General features: G+C 39.0%; 1 protein-coding gene across 3 annotated transcripts in view; it reads right to left on the bottom strand.

Moving 5' to 3' along the window:
- Positions 1-9,828, bottom strand: part of LOC143859285 (SPX (SYG1/Pho81/XPR1) domain-containing protein / zinc finger (C3HC4-type RING finger) protein-like protein) — a 41,527-nt gene extending 31,699 nt beyond the window's left edge. The window contains exons 1-2 of one of the 3 annotated variants that reach the window (XM_077369993.1): positions 9,537-9,828; positions 8,889-9,112 (exon numbers count right to left, since the gene is read on the bottom strand). In XM_077369993.1, the coding sequence (XP_077226108.1) occupies positions 8,889-9,112; positions 9,537-9,547 (235 nt within the window). In that variant the 5' untranslated portion in view covers positions 9,548-9,828. The remainder of the gene's footprint in view (positions 1-8,888; positions 9,113-9,536) is intronic. The other 2 variants (XM_077369994.1, XM_077369995.1) reach the window with 2 other exon arrangements.
- Positions 9,829-22,123: the final 12,295 nt, after the last annotated feature.

The raw sequence follows: 22,123 nt of genomic DNA, 5'->3' as shown, positions 1-22,123 counted from the left end.
CATTTAACATAATGGCAATGGATAGGTTGTATTCTCAGTAAATGGTAAGAATGACAGAAGTGATGGCAAGGTTCTGGAGTGGGTTCGATTGTTGCTCAATCTGGAACGGCGGATAAAACTGAGAATTGGAAGTCTTAGTTTGGGTGAATGGATTTAAACCAAAGGAAGGTTTCTTTGATGCATTCTGGGAATAAGGATACGCTTTTGCTATTTTGACAATGAGTCCACAAAGGAAACCATTCTAAAAGTAATAATTAAGGTTTCAGGAAGGAAATAATGGTTATCTGATTCAAATGGTTGATGGGTCACCCACAACCATTAATGAGGCTCTGATACCAATGGAGGTAAGTCCAGTTTGCACGACCAATGTTTTAATAATGGGGCAAACTCACCTTGTTTTACATTCTTTAACCAGCTGTCAAAGGCTATTATATTCCCAACCCTCATCGGCGAATTAAAAAAAAACAAGATCAATTCGCCTTATTAACAAAACATGGTTATTCGGATAACAGTAGCCTGGAGAGAGTTAACGCATAGTGTAAAGACACGGAGAAAGAGGGTGAAATTAAACTTGTAACCCTGAAGGCGTGAGGGAATTGGAGACTTTTAGAACTTAGTCTTTTAATATGTAATTGATTTAGAAAAATATGATAGTCGGTTTACTAATGTAAATTAAAACTTCCAAGGTTTTTTTTCAATTGCCCCTTAAGGAAGAGGGCTCCTCTATTTATAGTTTGGTATAGATGACTCAAACAACATAAAAGTACCAATCCGTTGAATGGTGAGATAAAAAAAACACATTGGCAATATCTAATGCGATACAGAAAAGGTTGAGAAAATCCACACAGCATTTAATACCCAACGACAATGGGTCCAGAATGCACATTCATCGGACACAATGGCGATACGAGATCTAAGGCAGTCGGGGCAACTTGAGTGCCCGAAGGTTCATGCATCTGGGTTGCTAAAGCTGTAAGAATGCTTTTGAACTTAGAATCATTTGCTAAGATGATGATGAACATTGATTTTTTTATATGGTGAAATATACAAATGTAGCAATGAGCAAGTTGTTCATATCAGACCCATCAAAAAAAAAGTTGTTCATATCAGAGTTCCCGCTACAACAGCATCACCTATAGTTACAGCCCCCTATCCCCTATGGAATAGAATTTCCTAATAAGTAGTTCTTAACTTCTTGCCTATTGACCCCCACTTCGAGCCAGAATGTTTGCATCCATCTTTACATGTTTGAATGAAACCTACAACCAAGGATTTAAATGTCGGTTTCGGTGCCGGTTTGGCCACAACCAAAACCAAAAATTTTTGGTTTCAGTCAAAATTTCGGCCGAAATCATGTAAAATTCAGAAAAACAATTTCGGTATTGTACAAAATTTCGGCCAAAATTTCAGCCATTTCGGTGGAAATCTAGTAAATTTCGGTGAAATTTTGGATTTATTTACTTTGGGTGTTCCGGCCGAAATCTGAAATTTCGGTATTTCGACCGAAATTTAAAACCATGCCTGCAACCTAGATGTGGTGTCTTGTGCCTCCTCCAAAATATCAATGATCTTCAAAGAAATCTTGCTCTCTGCTTGGATGCACTTGATTACGCTCAAGGACCCTCTCTCAACAATGAGAGCCTAAAAATGTTGCCTCAAACAGCTTGAGATCATGCCTAAATAATATTACTTATGCTTCTGTTGCATTCATAACTCCAAGATATCCAGATTGCACCAATCTCACATTTTATTCGTGGCCTTTAATAATTCCACCAATTCCTGCAGGAACCCTATTACTGACACTCGACTTAACGAAAATTGCATCTTTAAGGACCACCCTACTGCGAAAGGAATCACTTATCAACTACCCTATTCTCTTGAACTCTATTGTCAATGCAGAACTCCCACATCCTCATTATTTGAGGACTCTATACCTTTGCAGTGAGGTGTTTTACAGACAATGCCCAAAAGGCTACAAAATTGAAGATGATTTCCTTCATCTATTGATGCTTCTTCTCTTCCACTTGAAGATCATTTTTTGCGTTATTTCCAGATCCTCATCGTCGCCAAATAAATAGCTTAAAATTGTTCTCCCTCTAACCGACCATGGTGCAAAGGCCCACAATCCCACCAGTTTTGTGAAGGACCGTCTAAAAAGCGCTAATATACACCAGAGCTTCAAACCCACTATATAAAGTAACATGAGGTAACTTACTTTTTCTTTTGCTTGTAGCAGATTGCGGACTTTTGGGTAGCATCCAGTTCATGCTTATCAGATGATCAACAATTAAGATCTTAATCAATCAAGTTGTCCAGTAGAAAGCAACAACCCAAAGAGGCTCAAAACGTGACCAAAGGCTGGATATAGAGGCCTGACGGTCGTATGAAAGTGCAATCTATAGTAGAATGATTCACTACAATTCCCCCCCACTAACATTGTTTCCTCAAAAATCCTTGAAAAGGAAGCTACTGACATCTCCTCTCCAAGAAGTTCCTGCACAATGTAGATCTTTAGGACACGCCACTACTATGTCTCACATAGCAGTCGGATGCTGACATGATGTGTTAGGGACTTCATATTGGTTTAATAATTATTTTTGTATCATTCAAAAAAAATTCTTCGTTTTTGTATATAGGACTTTTATCTTAGTATTTTGCTATATTAGAACCTAGATGTGGGGGTTGTCCACATCACCTAAGGCCACACCACCTCACACCCAACTTCATTGAACACTTGGACCATATTAGCCTTATGTGAGTAGTATTTATTTGCGACTTAGTACGGGAATTTAAGCCATTCATCAATGACTTATGACTTAAAACGCTTATATCCTATTAGTTTTTTATAGGACCCACTCACTTGAGGCAAATCTCACCTATAAATATCCTTTAACAACCCTAATTGGGAGATTATTCAAGAAGCATCAAGAGGAGGAGAAAAAACCCATGCCAAAGTTAGGGTTTCCTCTCTTCTTTCTCTTCCCTTCCCTTCTTCCCTCTTTCTTTCTCAATCTCCCGCCTCCTTTCTTCCTCCTTTATTTTTCCTCCTCCCCTCCTTTCTTTTCCTCCCTTTCTCCCTATTCCAATCTCACGGTTTTCCTAGGGGAAAACCGTTGAAAACCGCAAGAATGGGCTGCACCTGAAGACTGCCAAGCCCATTGTTTCCCTTCTTTCCTTCCCATCTTTCTTCCTCCTTTCTCACTGTTAAAGTATAAAAGATTAAATAACGCCTTCTCCAACAGCTTAAGCTTTTGGAGTAACTGGTCGTTTCACACTTAGTCCCTTGCAACACTCCTTCCCCTACCACCTACCTATCTCTTCTCTGCCATATTATTACTATTCTTAGGTTGTCAAGGTAAGCTTTTTAGTGTGATTTGAATAAATCTGAATGCTTGGTCTGATTGGTGGCTGGTTTGAGTTATCTTGATTGGAAAAATTAACTCATTCAGCTCATAAGTCCAGAATTACTAGTAAACCTCCAGGTTTGCACCACAGTCCTTATTGGATGCAACTCGAAATAAGGCTGGATAGGATGCCTTCAAAGGAATATTGCATTGTCGCTACATCACTGATCAGGTCCCCCAAAGTCCTCAGCAACCTTGCAAATAGCTCTCTATATCCCATGGCCTAGTGCTAACATCCCCTGGATTCCAACCACCCCAACCTCCCCATAGTTTCTTGTTATATTCACCCTCCATAGGCTTCCCTCTTCCTCACTGATCCTCCATAGCAGTTTTCCTAGGAACGGTCTATTAATGACTCGCAACGACCTAATACCCAAAGATGACATAATTGTTGCAATCCAAGTGAGGAAAAATCCTAGAGAAAGATTTGAGTCGATTAGAGTGACAACAATGGTCAACCAGTAGTTGAAGGATTTTCCTGCTTAAAATGTTGTTCCCACTTGAGAATCTCGTGATTCCGAAACTCACAAGGACCGTTGCTTCAGGTTCCCACCACTTATAATAACAGAGAAGTCGATAAAAACCCAATTTGCATTTTTTTTAACAGGTAAAACAGTTCACAGTACTATAATGCACCTATTCTAAGTAAGTCCACCCTAATAGCAATTTATACATGTTGACTAATGATGCAGGAGCATCCCCTCGGCATTTGAAATTGGTCCATATGGCTCCTTTAGAGTAGAGTTTCCTTCATTTGGGCCCTTGCTTATATAATGCTTGGCATTGTTATTTTAGTAGCTTTATTTCTTTTAATGGCATTTTCCAACATTAGGGGTAGTTTAGGGATGTAATGTTGTATTAGGGCTATGTTATAAAGCCCTGTCTTTCCTCTCTCACATTTAGTTTTTGATGATTTGAGATTTAATAGAGAATTTTCTCTTTTGAGAGAGCTTGGCTCCTCTTGTATTTTCATCTTCTTCCTTGAGATAATGGAGTTCCAAGCTATTGAATGTAGCTTTTCTTCCATTTCTCCCATCTAAACTTGTTGAATGCAAGAATTTTATTTCGCCGACTCCGCGCTTGTTTGAACCTCGTGCGTCCCCTCGCTTGTGGTAAGATCGAGCTCCTTATCCCTTAAAAAAAATCCTCCTAAAAAATATAGGTTTACTTTCAGCACAATCTAGAAATTACGCCGCCGATCCCGCTCTACATCAAATTGGTATCAGAGCTTTGGCGAGCGAAATTTTCCAATTTTGCAGTCTTTGGGACAAACATATGATAAGATTTGGAGCAGGCAATCGGCACATTCTATTTGTTTGATAGTATTTCCTATGAAATTTTGATCTCAAAACCTCATGCATGCTGCTGTTTACAAGGCTGAAAGTAGGGTTTTCTTTTTCTTGCTGTGTTTTCTATCGGACTCTACCCTTGTTGTCCTATTCTAGCACACTACTACAGCAGATCTGAAGGTCCTCATCACCGATCTAGGTTTGAGTTGTTGAAGAATGTGGAATTAGAATTTCTGTGGATCAAAGGTTGTTCTGGAGTCAGCAAAACATAATTACTGAGTAGTTTAATGTGCATGTGACCTAGCTATATACAAGTTGTGGAGTTCTAATGTGCTTGTTGCAGTGATTTCAAGATATTTCCCTGCATGTCCTTGTAAATTTCATAGGCCACATCTCTTTTGGTTGATCCGAATCAGTTTAAGAATGCCTCTCTGAAGATGATTTCGGGAACTGAAGTTTAGGTGTTTGAGTAAATTCCTCACCCAGTCCTCGGATACCACTATTATCTCATTCCTGTGTTAAGGAGATTACATTGCATTGGAGTTGGAATTGGAAGTGCAAAATTGCTGAATTCGTGAGATCCTTTGGATCAACTGAGCATTTGGACAAATCTGGTTTTGAAACATTCCATTGATTCTGCATGCTTCTATGGGTTAATTGCATTAGCAGTTAATGAGTTAAGAAGGCCGATTTCAATAAAGCCTAAATGTGTTCAGACATCAGAGAAAAGGATCTTTTTTTTTTGGGCCCAGTAGCTACTTGTAATAATGTCAATGAGAATTGCTTGCATCCAACCACAACACCTACAGTGACTTGGTAAAAGCTAAGAAGCACTAAGAGTAGAAACGTCCCAAGTCAACCCAAAAGGTCACTAATACTAGATGGCATTGAGGGACTTGGAGACATGCACATGTTGAACCTTAGTAGCCTTTGCATGTTGGGTATTATCTGGGGCTAATGAATGTGATTCAATTCAAACTCTAGAGAAACTGCTGGGTCTGAATTTTACCCGAACTAGAAATAAGTCACACTTGTGCCATTGTTACAGTTCTGATAATAATCTCTGGATTGATTTTGGTCTTTAATTGAATGCACGTTTGGACTATGTTCTTGATATCTTGGATGATCACTAGCAGAATTACTATTATGGGCTGAATCCCAAGCAGACCCAAATATCATGCTCATTCTCACACCAATTATGCCACATCAAAGGCTTCTCGTAAACCTGTAATGCAGTGGAACCAATTAGCCAACAGATCCTAAGAATTGAGGCCCCAACAGCTACCCACCCAACAAAGGCCATTACCCATAGACCGTTCATCATTTCCATTGACAACAAAATCAGTCCTTGAAGGCCAGCCAATTAAAAGGGTAGGTGAGGTGATCTGACAGCTCATCAACCCAACTGCTGAATCTGCTCTTAAAGAACTGTCGTTGTGTTACATTTGAAAGCTTACTCTCTTCTATCAGATCCATTGGAACCAAACACCAAGAATCAGTACATGGATTTTTTTAACATTGCCCAGTGACAAGTTTGGTACAAGCTAATTCAGTAGCAGAAATTTCCTGCTTGGAAATGATCTTGGTAAGGTTAAGCTGATAGAAACCTTAAGTTTTGGTGCAATTATGGCTTTAATTTGGTATCTTGATTGACGTCTCCTCAATATTAATGTGCTGAATTGATAAGTTCATGATTTCTATTTGCTGTTAGACACTTTGGTTTAGTTCAAGAGGAAGATTCTTGTTAGTGATGGTACCACATTCGGTGCTTTGAGCAGAAATTTCAGTTTGCTTGGCTATTCTTGATGTCATACATTGTTGATGATTGAAAGTTTCCTATTGGTATTTTGTTAGCTGCTAGGCATATACTATTCATATCTGTAGTTGGCTGCTATTGTGTGTGATTGATTTGGCATGGATCAGCTGAATTATTATCCACCTCTTGATCAATTGTTGGAATATGGGAAGACGCAAGATGCACTACTTGAAGAAATACTTGGCAGTAGTAGAAAATGGGATTGGATTGCTTCTCATCACAACCGGCCCCCTCCACCGAAGAAGAAAACTTTTCAAGAAGGGGAGAGGATTCGAAAGAAAGAGAAAGTGCCGAGGCAGACAGTCCCGAGGCATGACTTTCATTCTTACAGTGACCGGCGACTTGATTCATGTGTTGAAGATAGCATTCCCAAAGTCTATGGGAGCATGGAAGATCAAGAAATGTTTGAGTGGGAACTAGTTGTTGATGGGGTATTTGAATCCAATCAAGTACCAATGAAAGAGCAAGTTGCCATGGTGGTTTCCAAATTTCAAGACCGGGTTATGGATTGGTGGTGCTCTTTGACATACCGCGCCGTAGAGAACTTAATAAAGCACCAATCAACTCATGGGCTGAATTGAAAAGGGAAATTACAAGACATTTCCTATCTTTTGATGACCAAATTCGGTTGAAGCAGAGACAAAGGAATGCAAGGGCCACTCTTCCACCATCACAGCCACATGGGGTACATTCTCACCCTCATTCCATTACTAGTTCCTTCACTACTCGTGATCATGATGACTACAGCGAATATTCCAAAAGTACAATGCCTATGCAAGAAGGTGATGAAATGGATGAGAAATGTGATGAAAGTGAAGAGGAAATCAACCATGATCGTCCATCACTAGCAGAAAGCCAAGAAGAAGCTAAAGAAATCATTATTCTGGAGCCTGATGATGGCATAGAGCTTGATGAGGCTGGTGTCACTAGTGATGAGCTAGAAGTGGCTTCTAACCATATTGAAGATGAAGATGAGATGCATGAAACTATTGGGCAGCAAGTACACTTGGAGCTAAGTAATGAAGATGATGTCCAAGTTACTTCTATGATTTGCATTGATGATGGACATACCAATCATGATGAGCTTGAAGAAGAGACCAATGACATTCTAGAGGAAGATGTCAGTAATGAAGAAGTTGATGAATTGGGAACAGTTGAAGAGTACTTTGAAGATGGGAATGAAGAGTTTGGTAACTATGCTTCTATGGTGGACATTCTTTCATTTGATAGCTATGAAAGAGAAGGTGGAGCAAATGAAGAGCTTGAATTGTTTCCGATGACTGATATGAACATTGGTTTAGAGAGTGTTTATGAGGCAGATATTAAAGATGCTACTGGGAATGCACAAGGACCATCATTCTGGGATGAGGATTCCAGCGGGGATATCTTGGAAAGACATGTATGGAACAATATGAGGACATTGTTAGCAATGACAGTGAGGCTAACTTTTTCTATTATGTGGACTTAAAGGTTCTACCCACAGATGCCAGTACACTTCGTGATGCAGTTTATGAGGTGTATCCCATGGCCATGCACCATAGACCTTTTACCATGTTATCCTTCCACCATTTCATGGGTTTGCACTTGAGATCTTTCATAGATCACACTATCTATAGAGAGGTTGTTCCAAGTCACAGCCCGATGATGATGGGTGACTACCAAGGGAATAGTAGCAAAAACCGAAACATGGTTATTTTTGTGTTTGACCCCGGTGGAGTCTCATTCCTGCGGCCGATGGGAACTCGAGACAAGTTCTTTCAAGAAGGGGAGTTTGATGCAGGAGCATCCCCTTGGCATTTGAAATCGGTCCATATGGCTCCTTTAGAGTAGAGTTTCCTTCATTTGGCCCCTTGCTTATATAATGCTTGGCATTGTTATTTTAGTAGCTTTATTTCTTTTAATGTCATTTTACAACATTAGGGGTAGTTTAGGGATCTAATGTTGTATTAAGGCTATGTCATTTTACAACATTAGGGGTAGTTTAGGGATCTAATGTTGTATTTTCATCTTCTTCCTTGAGATAATGGAGTTCCAAGCTATTGAATGTAGCTTTTCTTCCATTTCTCCCATCTAAACTTGTTGAATGCAAGAATTTTATTTCGCCGACACCGCACTTGATTGAACCTTGTGCGTCCCCTCGCTTGTGGTAAGATCGAGCTCCTTATCCCTAAAAAATCCCCCCAAAAAAATATAGGTTTAATTTCAGCACAATCTAGAAATTACGCCGCCGATCGCGCTCTACATCAAATAACGATCTAATTTGAGGCATACTGTTATAATTTGTCTATCAAAATAACAAATTAATTGTTACATAAATAATTAGAAAAAAGAAACAAATAGTGAATTAATTGAACTAGCAATCCAAGCGAAGATGCATACATGGGCATGACTCGCATTGGCAATGTGATGATTCATCATTATCCTCCTCTTGTGGTTTGATGCTGCAAGAATCTCGGCAACTTCGACAGCTCTTGAGTACTTTCTTGAGACGCTTGTATTCCACATGAGAGCATTTGTCAAAAAACCTCTCCTGATCTCCATGGAGATACTCTGTAAATGTCTCCCCAAACTTCATCTCGATTTTAAATGTATATAACTGAAATCTGAATGTGTTTTCAAGGAAAAAAGAAAGAAAAATTTTCAGGAAATCGCATCTAGAAATTCCAACTTTTAAAACCCTAGCAAATCAGAAAATACGTATAACTCACACAATAGGGGAAAAAAAACCAAGATGTGAAAAACTCTATTTCTCAAACCCTAATTGAAACCCTAGCAGATACAAGAATCACAAATTGAGAAGAAGAAGAAAAAAAACTAAATAAATTTTGTATTTTCAGATCGTAGATGCTTATTAGGGGATCTGAATAATCTCTGAGATCGGGATAAAAGATAAATTTCACTTCTTATGAAACAACTTGGAGAATTCAAAAGATTTGAGGAGTTGGAATGGATCTTAGCAGATAAAAGCATCAGATTTATCAAAGAATATGAATTATTTTCTAGGTTGAATAATTAGAAATTTCAAACCTTACAAACATACAAGATCAGATAACGCAAACTAATACATAGACCTTCCAAAATATTCCAATATCAGAGACTTTGAATTATTGCAGAGAATAAAAAGGTGGAGATTCTCCCTTCCAAAACCCTAAAATCGAATGGAAAAAACAGAAAAGATGAAACCCTAGAGGAGAAAAGAAGAGGATATAACGTGATGAAATAAGTTTCAGATAACAAAACCCTAGAAAAACGCAATCTTTCGAAACTACATAAGAAGCGTAAGCCTCCCGCCTTCCTCGGTTATTTATGAATCTCTCACGCGGTTGCGTTTGAACCGGGGAACCGTATTTTATATGATGTGTGGCCGTAATATGAACCCGTATTTTTCAAAAAGTACAGTACGGATTACACCGTAGGATGATCCAGAGCGTCTATTTGATGGGCCACAACGTAAATTGGTTGTGCTGGATGATCTTAGCCCTCCAATCTATAGATGAACTTCATATTATGAGGGTTGGGTTCATACTATGGAAGTAATTTTTTGGGCACAACCTGTTTACATTGTGGCATTCGTACAGGCCTACGGTGTGAGCCTATACGAGGTTACACCGTATAAAATCTCTTGTGGCCCATATTTTAAAAAAGTACGATACGGCCTACATCATAAGATGATCCAAACCGTCCATTTGTTGGGCCACAACGGAATTAGGTTTTGCCCCATAAATCATTTCCATAGCAAGATCCTAGCCCTCTAAAAAGTTTCCTTAATGTGCGATCCCATTATAGATCGGAGGGTTGGGATCATCCAATGGGGATGGTTTTAGAGGCATAACCTAATTCCATTGCGGCAAAACAGATGGATGGCTTAGATCATCTTATGATGTGGGTTCTCCCTTACTTTTTTAAAAAAAATACGGGGTTATACGGCCACACATCAAGATTTTATATGGTGTCATGGTGTGTGCACATAAGTTCAGTATTTTTTGACAAGTACAACAAGACCCACTTCAAAAGATGATCCAACCCGTTCATTTGTTGGGCGGTTGGGCCCCAATTAGGGTGCAACTCGGTCAGGTTGGGTCGGGTTGAGGCCAACCCGACCCGAGTTCCAACCCAGCGAGGTTCAGCCCAACCCGACCCGATGAACCCTTTTTGCCAGCCCAAACCCGAGTTCAACCCGACCCAACCCCTTTATTTTAAGCTTAAAAAATAAAAAAAAGTTTATTAAAAATGTCGGGGTCACTCGGGTCAGGTTGCCCAAGCCCCCAACCCGAACTCAAACCAACCTGACTTTTTTCCGGGTTGAACCTGTTGGGTTCGGGTTGAGCCCGCCCAAGTTGCACCCCTAGCCACAATAGACAAGCTACATTAGAGATCACTTCCATAGGATAATCATAACCCTGCGATCTGTAGAGGGATTGCGCATTTTGGAAACATCTATATATCGGAGGGTTAGGATCCTGCTATAGAGATGATGTAAGGGGAAAAGCCTATTGATGTGGTGGCCCAACAAGAGAACGGTTTGGATCATGCTATGAGGTGGGCTCCACTGCAATTTTCAAAAAAATAATGTACTCCACACCCGCACATCAAATAAAAACTTTGAAGAGTAAACTTTAAGAAAAAAAAAATTAGAAAAAAAAAAAAAAAAAGCGGTTTGTTAGAGGGAGAGAGGGCGGTTTGTTAGAGGGAGAGAGGGAGGAAACAACGAGGAAAAAAAATGGGGTCCAAACGATGCGTAAGAAACCCGTACGCATGTGGAAAAAGACATGCGCGTTGATTCAATGAGAAGCTAGGGTTATGGTGCGATGACTGACACATTTAGGCCCACACTAGCTCTAGTAATTAGGTTTATCCCATATCATATGTTGTTGGGTTACGAAACGAGTACCTATTCATAGTTTGTGGGTGCAAAAATCTAACACTCTACTTATATAGGAGAGACGGTATTAATGTTGGGTGAAGAGACGGAGGGAAGAAGGGATCTGAGTTACAAACTACTCATAGACAACAGGAAAAACAAAATACAAGTTGCACGTCGATGTGTGTAGATCATTCTCTACAACCCTCTATTCTTGCACTTATGCACTTAGATTCTGGTAATTACTCGTCAGTTGCTTTGCAACTGTCTCTTCAACACGTGGATGGATTAGCCCAACCCCTGTCTAGGTGTTTGGAATTACGCACGCGTTCTACCATCGTGGTGCTTGATTAGTGTTCGTGCCTTCAATATATTTTAATACAAATCTTCAAAAGTTAATGGTTTTTGAATTTCTAATCGAATTGCTCATAATAGAACATTTCATAAATAAAGTAGCAGAGTTTACGACCCGGCTGCCAACATGAACCCTACCCTCCTCTTTTATCCTGGCTTGGGACAGACTGTGAAAAACACAGGTGGAGTTTAGGAACATAACAGAGAACATGGTCTTAGATAGGCTAGAATTGAAGAAAATAATCTATGTAGAAGAACCCAGGTAGTGTCAGGATTAAACGTAGTCAGTTTGAACCGGGTAGATCCGTTTACTTTCTTCATGAAAATTTTCTAGAGGATTCATTAGCCAACCCCAACTAAGTTGGGACAAAGACTTAGTTGAGTTGTGTTGCTTATAATAGAACATATGTGCTTCAATAAATATTTCCCATTCAAAATGTTCTTCATACTTAGAAGTGACTCACTATATTTAATCAAGACTTTCATCTCGTGGATTTTTAGGTGATGACTTATGTCAAACTTTCGAATCGAAGCCTCAATCGTACTGGCAAGCCTTGATATTGCATGCGCCATTAACTTTTCTTTTGATTTTTAAATTTAGGGTTAAACATTGCCCGGGAACGCTTGAGTTTTTTTTTTTGTTACTTTGCTCTTCCATTGCTGATGTTTTTTGTTTGCTCCTTCAAAGAACTTGAAATTTAGTCTTGGCCGCTCAAATAAGATGGGGAGAGGCTCTCATGACCATTCATCTAGAATGACGGGCGAAGGCTCTGAAGGTACTCAACTGGCTGAAATTGCTTATAAGAGGTCATGAGAACTTCGAGGTGCATCACCTAATTATCTTAGTATTTTGATTTAATGGCCATTTTCTCATTGTTTCTCTTATTACAGGCAAGCCCTCGAAAATACCTTTCAGAAGCCCCGAAGTTGTTGTGGCTAAAGTTGCAGCTCTGCTGTTGCAAATGCTTTTCCCTACCGATGATTCTCTCATTAAGTAGTCAATATGGATGAGACAAACATTTGTAGCATTCGATCTACATAGGATTTACTTGGTAGAATAGTGATACATAATATTTGGTTGCCAATCTCATAAGAGTAATGGGAGGGGTGTCGTTCCCAATATAGAAATAGAAAAGAGAGAGGAACAGAGATAGAGAGCGATAAAAAGCAAAATTCTACCTACCAAATTCTTCATTTTTTGAGAAATTTGTCGTGCAAACTACAAGTAGGGAACATGGGTGACACATCGCCAGACAAGCAATGATTGTGGTTGAATCTTGTTTAATTGTCTCTAGGGATTGCAAAGCTAAATTGGAAACCAAATATCATAAAGTTACCATAAAAGCATTTTTTACGTGGGAAATCCTTGAGGATGCCGGCTTGTGGCAACCAAACAGTCCCAGTGTAAAGAGAAGAGAAATTCACCAAAGAATAAGACCAGAGAATACATTATTAGAGGCAATGCCCATTGATGTCTTCAGACTACACAATCGAAATGTTGGAAGAAGAAACAGAGACAAGAAGGGATTTAAGTTACATACTACTCCTAGATAAAAGAAAATGATACACGTTGTATTTCTATGTGTGTAGATCCTTTTACACACCTCTCTCTTCTTGTATTTATATACATCGATTCTGATAGTTGCTTATCAACTACATTGCAACTATTTATTCAACACATGGATAGATTAGTCCAACCGTTGTCTAGGCGTCTGAAATTACACACGTTCTATCCCCACGGCGCTTGATTAGTGCACCTCTTCGGTATCTTTTAATTTGAATCTTCAGCAACTAATGGCATTCGAATTTTGAATCGAAATGCAAATAATACGGCATATGTCTTTTAATAAATATTTCTCAATCGAAATGTTCTTCATACTTACTGTCTCGTATTTTTAGGTAATGAATTATGTCAAACTCCTGAATTGAAGCCTCTTTCATAAAGGCAAGCCTTGATGTTTTGTGCACCATTAACTTTCCTTCTGAAATTTGTATATTAGGGTGTAAACAGAATCAAACCCCATAATCAAATCTTCTTTCCATATGGAGTGTAAGGAACCCATTGTTTAACCTCATCCTCGAGGGCACGGTTCCATTCCACCTAAAAAACTGAAAAAGAGAAAGAGAAAGAGAAAAATACTCTCAATCATTTCCATATCTTAACTTCATTAGTTAATAAGTAATGATCAGGTGCGACACACCGGATCAGATTTCTTATGCAGTTTCGCGGAAGCCATTTCATGGCTCATTTTTGTAGGAGAGAACAAAAGGGCTTTCCTGGACTGGCTGTTGCATGAGAGGGCAGCCACATAAGCTCACTTTTCAACAGATTTTGTCGTATTATCTGATGTAGCTGATCTCTCATGCAACAGCCAATCCGCGAAATGCCTTATGCGACAGTCCCTAGCAAATCCCTTACATTTTTACATGGTGATTGTGTTGGAAAATTTGTAGAGGGTACTGTTGATGATAGAAAACAGAAACTTGTTGCTTCAAGGCGTGATATCACTTTCCTTAAGACAAGATTCGCCCCCACTAGTAGTGTGCAAAGGGGATCCGCGAATGGCCTCCAAGATACAATGAAGCCTAGTAGGGAAGCCCTACTAATGTTTGATGACGCGTAGCACTAGCGGAATTAAACCCGAAATGCCCTTCTGAAATTTCAAGCCTTAGAGAAATCTCTAGATTCTGTTTCTGGAGAAAAACAGTATCTAGAACAGTAAACAAAAGAAAAAAAAAAGTATGTAGAAATACTTGGGGATTTTTGTAGGAGTGTAGAAGAGAGTGTAAAGTCAGTCAGAATTGCCAATTCGATTTCTATCTGAAATGACTGAAGTTTGCACATTTTTTATAGACCATCTGGTGTCTTTTCAGTGTGAAAAACACCTCTACAGGGCACCTTTCCAGAATGTTTGAAATCTGACCGTTAGATCGCACCCATTGATATTGAACGGTCCTGATCGATCCTAGATGTGACTGTTGGCTTGAGTAAAACCTCTCTCCAACCCAGTCATCGTTAGATCAACCATCTATGGTGTGGATCGCACCCCCTTGGCACATGACCGTTGGGAAAAGGGACACAACCCATTTGATCACACCCTTTGACCGTTGGAGTCATGGGCCCGTTGGGCCGACCGTTAGGCCCGAACCGAAACGGGCCCACCGTTAGGCCCGAACCGAAGCCCAACCCAACTGAACCATTCGGCTTGATGGGCCTGCGAACCATTTGACCCACCCATCCGACTGGTCCACCTTTATCTTGATCCAACGGTGCAGATCAAATCTGGAAAAATTAAAGGCTCCAATCGCTCCTCGCGACGTTGCGTACGTGCGAAGTGCAAAGTGCGCCTAAAAAAGCGCCAATAAAGCGCCACTATGCGCCCTATAGCCCATTGCCCACGCCGCGCGCGCGCGTGCGCTTGTGCGAACGGTGCGTTGCACCGTCCCGCGGGTCCAACCATGGGTTCAACCCAATGTGCAATCAACAAGAGTTAGAAAAGGTAGTGCTTTATAAGCCCTTCTCTTTCTTTTCTCTCATCCGATGTGGAACTATCTTTTCAACTACACTTCTACATCCTTTTGTAAAAGCAAATATTTCCAAGAAAACATTTTCTTTTTCCCAAACGCTTTTGATAAAACATTTTCCAAAACACTAAAACATGTAATATACATGATTTTGAAAATGCAAAATCACTAACAATCCCCCACCATTTCAAAATCAAAGAAAATTTTCTCATCAGGCTTGGAAATCTTATGCATAGATGAAGGTATCTCTCGATTTGAACCTTCAATTAGTGAGGACATATCAAAGTTAACCAGAATTGCATAGTAGACGTATCTTTGAACTAGCTATTCTATTTGGTTAACCGGATACGTCTCACACACAAGATTTCACCTCTTTGGGCAATTTCTAAAACCGACACATGTACTGGCCTTGTGTCCATATCTTGGTTTCATGAGCGCTCTAGAGACTAGCCAGGTCTCATAGGAAGCGGCACCACTTCCACACTCACATAGGTAGGCTTATCAAGAGTGCCCCTGTAACTAAAACACTCCAACACTATATTATAAGCCTATTAAGAGTTTAAATACTCAGCCTTCTCCTTTTAAACATTACAGGTACCAAGCACTTTACCTTGGGATGGCAAATAATACAGATTATAGTGCTTGCAATCACTCCATATGATGTACTTGGACTCATTGAACTCAAGACTTGATGTTTATTCAAGTGTTGAGTTGATGTTCCATCATTGGTGACTATTGGTTAATGGCTTTAACCCCATCCCTAATGATGTTTTACACACCAGATCTCTTGCAAGAGCTTTAGTGAATGGATCGGCCAAGTTTTGGCTCGATCTCACAAAATCAATAGTTACTACTCCATTAGTAAGTAACTCTCTTATAGCACTATGTCTAAGTCCTATATGTCTGGACTTACCATTATAAACATGATTATATGCCCTTGATAGTGTGGCCTGACTATCACAATGGACATAAATCGATGGCATTGGTTTAGACCATAACGGAATTTCCAATAACAAATTCCGAAGCCATTCCGCCTCTTTACAGCATGCTGCCAGAGCTATAAACTCTGCTTCCATAGTTGAAGTTGTTATGCATGTCTGTTTCTTAGAGGCCCAGGAGACTGCTCCCCCACCAAGGGTGAAATCCACCCACTGGTTGATAAATGGTCTATACGCTCAGTTATCCAACTAGCATCAGAGTATCCTTCTATTACAGTTGGATACCCACTATAACATAAACCATAGTCTATAGTTTTCTTTAAATATTTTAAAACTCTATAGACTGCATTCCAATGAGAAAAACTAGGATTACTGGTAAACCTACTAAGTTTACCTACAGCATATGCTATGTCTGGCCTAGTACAAGTCATAGCATACATAAGACTACCAATTACACTAGCATACCCTAGTTGAGAGATAGTCCTGCCAGTATTAAGATACAACTTTATATTTGGGTCAAAAGGTGTTGAAATGGGTGAACATTCAAAATGGTTAAACTTTTTAAGAACTTTCTCAATATAATGTGATTGTGTTAGAATAAGACCATTGTCCTGTCTTATGATTCTAATACCCAAAATCACATCAGCTTCACCCATATCTTTCATATCAAAGTTTTGAGAAAGATATGATTTAGTACTTTGAATGCTTGCAATATCAGTACCAAAAATTAACATGTCATCAACATATAAACAAATAACAACACCTTTGCCGCCCTTAAATTTACTGTATATACATTTATCTGATTCATGTATCTTATAACCATTTGACACTAAGACTTTATCAAATCTTTCATGCCATTGTTTAGGGGCTTCCTTAAGCCCATACAAAGATTTGATAAGCTTACATACTTTATGCTCTTGGCCTGGCAGAATAAATCCCTCAGGTTGTTCCATATACACTTCTTCATCAAGTTCACCATTTAAGAATGCGGTTTTAACATCCATCTGGTGAATGTGAAGTTTGTATATGGAAGCAAGGGCAATCAATACTCTAATGGTAGAAATCCTAGCAACAGGTGCATATGTGTCAAAGAAATCAATACCGGGTTTTTGAGTAAACCCTTTGGCAACTAACCTTGCCTTAAACTTTTCTATGGTCCCATCTACATTGATCTTCTTCTTGAAGATCCATTTACATCCTATAGGTTTAGACCCAGGTGGAAGATCAACCAAAATCCAAGTTTTATTACCCATGATAGAATCCATTTCGTCATTAATTGCTTCTTTCCAAAAAGCAGCATCTTGTGACTTTATGGCTTCTCCATAGGTTTGAGGGTCACTTTCTATGCTTAAGTTTAACAAGACAGAACCTTGGAGTTTTTCCCTTGTCCCTTCTACCAGGTAGGTTACAAAGTCAGGGCCAAAACTCCTATCCCTTCTATCTCTTGAACTTCTTCTTATTTTACTAAGTTGTACACCAGGTTCACCAACTTCTGTTTGTGATTCTAAAGGATGATCTACAGAAGTTGTAGGTTCAATTTCTTTAGGAATTGCAGTGAACCTATTTTCATAGAAAAAGGCATCTCTAGATTCAATTATGGTATTGACATCTATGAAATCATTAGGTTCTATAACTAAGAACCTATAGGCCTTACTGTGACTAGCATATCCCAAAAAGATACACTCAATACCCTTTTCACCTAATTTCCTTAACTTAGGTTTAGGGACTTTAACTATAGATCTACAACCCCAAACTTTAAGGTAACTTAAGTTTGGTTTCCTTTTCTTCCACAATTCATAAGGGGTTATATTAGATTTCTTACTTGGTACCCTATTCAAAATGTGACAAGCTGTAAGTAAGGCTTCACCCCAAAAACTTTTATTTAAACCAGAATTAACAAGCATAGCATTAATCATTTCAGTAAGTGTCCTATTCTTCCTTTCTGCTACACCATTTTGTTGTGGTGTATAAGGGGCAGAAGTTTCATGGACTATGCCTACTGATTCACAGAAATGAGGAAAGTGATATTCACCACCTCTATCTGATCTGAGACATTTAATGCTTGTTATACATTGGTTTTCTACTTCAGTTTTATAAATCTTAAATTTTTCTAAAACCTCATCTTTATGACTAAGTAGATAAACATAACAGTACTTAGAATAATCATCAATAAATGTAACAAAGTACTTTTTACCTCCCTTTGTGGGAACACTATGAATGTCACATACATCACTATGAATTAAATCTAACAAGTTAGAAGTTCTATCTACTTTAGGAAATGACTTAGTGATTATCTTGGTTTGCATGCATGTTTTACATCTATCTACTAAGTCATTTTCATATTTATGAATTAAGGTTAACTTAACCATATCATTCATTTTCCTAGTATTTACATGTCATAAACGATTATGCCATAAAGATAAAGAAGAATAAAAAACATAAGCAAAGACATTCACTTTATTGATATTAAGTTTGAACATCCCTTCATACATATATCCCTTCCCAACAAAAGTACCCCCTTTAGAAAGAATGAACTTGTCAGATTCAAATACAAGTTTGAAGCCATTCTTGTTGAGAATGCTTCCAGACACTAAGTTCTTTCTAACTTCTGGTACATGGTAGACACCGGTTAGAGTGAGTCGCTTGCCGGATGTGAACTCAAGTTCCACCTTGCCCTTCCCTTTGACTTCTGCTGTCGACGAATTTCCCATGTATAACACGCTTCCATCTTCAACTGTTTCATAAGTTGAAAACAGGTTCCTGTCTTTACAGACATGCATCGTCGCACCAGAGTCAATCCACCAATCATTGCCATCTTCAAGCATATTTGCCTCTGAAATCATGGCGACAAACTTTTCTTTGTCTGTTGGTGCACCCGACTTCTTATCCTTAAGAAGTCGGCACTCACTCTTGTAATGGCCTGGTTTGCCACAGTTGAAACAAGCACCCTTTCTTTTCTTATTCTTATTAGTATTCTTTTCAGGGTGTTTGTTTCTCTTCCAATTGCCTTTTCTTTGTTGGTTCGAATTCTTGACATTTTCCACCAAATGGATCTTAGAGGATACAGTTTCATTTTCTTTCTTGTCTCTGATTCTTGACTCTTCCTCAATCCTGAGGCATTGAGCCAAGTCTTCAATAGACATTTCCTCTTTCTTGTGTTTTAGACTTTTTCTAAAGTCTTATTTGGTGGAAGTTTGTCAATAATTGACGGGACAATGAAGGAATCATCAAGAAGGATGCCTTGCAAATGAATTTGATTAATTACATGTTGTATTTCATGTAATTGATCAATAACAGACTTATCATCTACCATTTTAAAATTTAAAAATTGACTCACAGTGAATTTCTTGCTACTGGCGTCTTCCGCCAAGTATTTGGCTTCAAGTGCATTCCAGATTTCACTTGCTGATCCCATGCCTTGATATATGTCAAATAGTGTATCTGACATAGCATTTAGGATGTGCCATTTGCAAATGTAGTCATCCTGTTCCCACTTCATCCTTGCACGAGCCTCCGCCAAAGTTTCATTTTCATTTGCTGACGGCTTTAGAGTGGTGAGAACATGGACCACTTTGAGTGATGTCAAAATGAAGTGCAACTTCTTCTGCCAGCGCTTGAAATTTCCTTTGTCGAAACGTTCGAGTTTGACAAAGTCTTGGGTCATTTGACGAACTGAATAAAGTGCCATTGAAACAACAGTAGAAATTCTTGTCTTAAGATTGTTGGAAAATTTGTAGAGGGTACTGTTGATGATAGAAAACAGAAACTTGTTGCTTCAAGGCGTGATATCACTTTCCTTAAGACAAGATTCGCCCCCACTAGTAGTGTGCAAAGGGGATCCGCGAATTGCCTCCAAGATACAATGAAGCCTAGTAGGAAAGCCCTACTAATGTTTGATGACGCGTAGCACTAGCGGAATCAAACCCGAAATGCCCTTCCGAAATTTCAAGCCTTAGAGAAATCTCTAGATTCTGTTTCTGCAGAAAAACAGTATCTAGAACAGTAAACAAAAGAAAAAAAAACAGTATGTAGAAATACTTGGGGATTTTTGTAGGAGTGTAGAAGAGAGTGTAAAGTCAGTCAGAATTGCCAATTCGATTTCTATCTGAAATGACTGAAGTTTGCACATTTTTTATAGACCATCTGGTGTCTTTTCAGTGTGAAAAAACACCTCTAAAGTGCAAAGTGCGCCTAAAAAAGCGCCAATAAAGCGCCACTATGCGCCCTATAGCCCATTGCCCACGCCGCGCGCGCGCGTGCGCGTGTGCGAACGGTGCGTTGCACCGTCCCGCGGGTCCAACCATGGGTTCAACCCAATGTGCAATCAACAAGAGTTAGAAAAGGTAGTGCTTTATAAGCCCTTCTCTTTCTTTTCTCTCATCCGATGTGGAACTATCTTTTCAACTACACTTCTACATCCTTTTGTAAAAGCAAATATTTCCAAGAAAACATTTTCTTTTTCCCAAACGCTTTTGATAAAACATTTTCCAAAACACTAAAACATGTAATATACATGATTTTGAAAATGCAAAATCACTAACAGATTGCACAATGGTGGAGGTATTTTTTTTCAATAGTGGTTGGATGATTCAAACCATTCATTTGCTGAGCTCTATGTCGAATGGGCAATGCTAGAAAAATATCTGCCTTGACTTAGATAGGTCATGCCCCAAAAATCATCTCCATATGACGAACCGAACACACTGACGCAAAGTCAGCAAATTATATAAGTCTCTACTACATAGGATGTTTAGGATCATGAGCAATGCTAGACTCACAGGAGCCCTTGCAAAAAAAACAGGGAAAGAGCGCCCTCATTGGTCAAACTCACGGATATGACTACCACAAAGGAGTTTTGACCAATGAGGGCGCCCTTTCCCCCCTTTTTTTGCAAGGGCTTCTGTGAGTCTAGCATTCCTCTAGGATCATATGATGGAGATGATTTTTGGGGTGTCCCCAATAAATACATCGTTTGGGAATACCTATTTCTAAGTGTGTGTAGGAGATACTAGAGAGAGAGAGAGAGGGGGGGGGCGCATCCCAAGAACTAACAATCCACAGGTCAAGAAGAAGAAGACAAAGGCAAGAAAATCTCACGTATACAAAAACGTGGATTTAAATTTTATTCAATCTAAAAGAAAACTCCCCTAAAATGTCAACTACATTCTCCATTATAAATTCTAAGAGTAAAAATATCATTAAAAAAAAAAAGCCCCAAGAGTAAAACTCCCGACAAAATAGAAAAAAGGCTATCAATTAGCCTACAAATTAGAAATAAAATAGTACGAAATAGTAAAAGGTAGCAATAAGAAATAACTAAAACGTTTCCAACTTGCAAAAATCGTATTTCTCCAAATCTTTCAAGTGCCCCAAAAATCTTCTCCTGGATGATCCTAACTCTTCCTTTTGTGGTGGTTTCTATTTTTTTAAATACCAGATATATCAAAGCCATCTCTACCTATACGAAATAATATATCAAAGGGTTAAGATCATCCCATGGAGATGATTTTTGAGGTGGGACCTATCTATGGAGGAGAAAAAAAAATGAATGGTTAGATCATCCAAACAATTGGCCCACGCACATTCACCTAGAAAGAAATGACTTGCATACGTGTCATCAAATAACTTAGTCGAGAAGACTCCCAAGTCCCATCTTACATAGAATAATTATATAAATTGATTAGAAAGACCCCACTAACCTTTGGACACTATGAAACTCGGAAGTCTCAGAAAAGGAAAAGGAGGAGAAAGAAAGATAAAGAAAGTTTAAGTACTATGCCAAATTATCCCTTACACAAGTTTATATATGGGGTCCGCATGTACATGCGCATATTTTTTGGAAAATAAAGTGGGCCCCACTCTATAGAATGAGCTAAACCAAGTTCCTTTCTTGGATCCCAACATGAAAAGGCCACGCCCCAAAAATCATCTCCATA

The sequence above is a fragment of the Tasmannia lanceolata genome, unplaced genomic scaffold (assembly GCF_043159265.1).
Source record: "Tasmannia lanceolata isolate RefF3 unplaced genomic scaffold, GAP_Taslan_0.1 ptg000029l, whole genome shotgun sequence".
NCBI lineage: Eukaryota > Viridiplantae > Streptophyta > Magnoliopsida > Canellales > Winteraceae > Tasmannia > Tasmannia lanceolata.
This window is presented reverse-complemented; position numbering and strand designations above follow the sequence as displayed.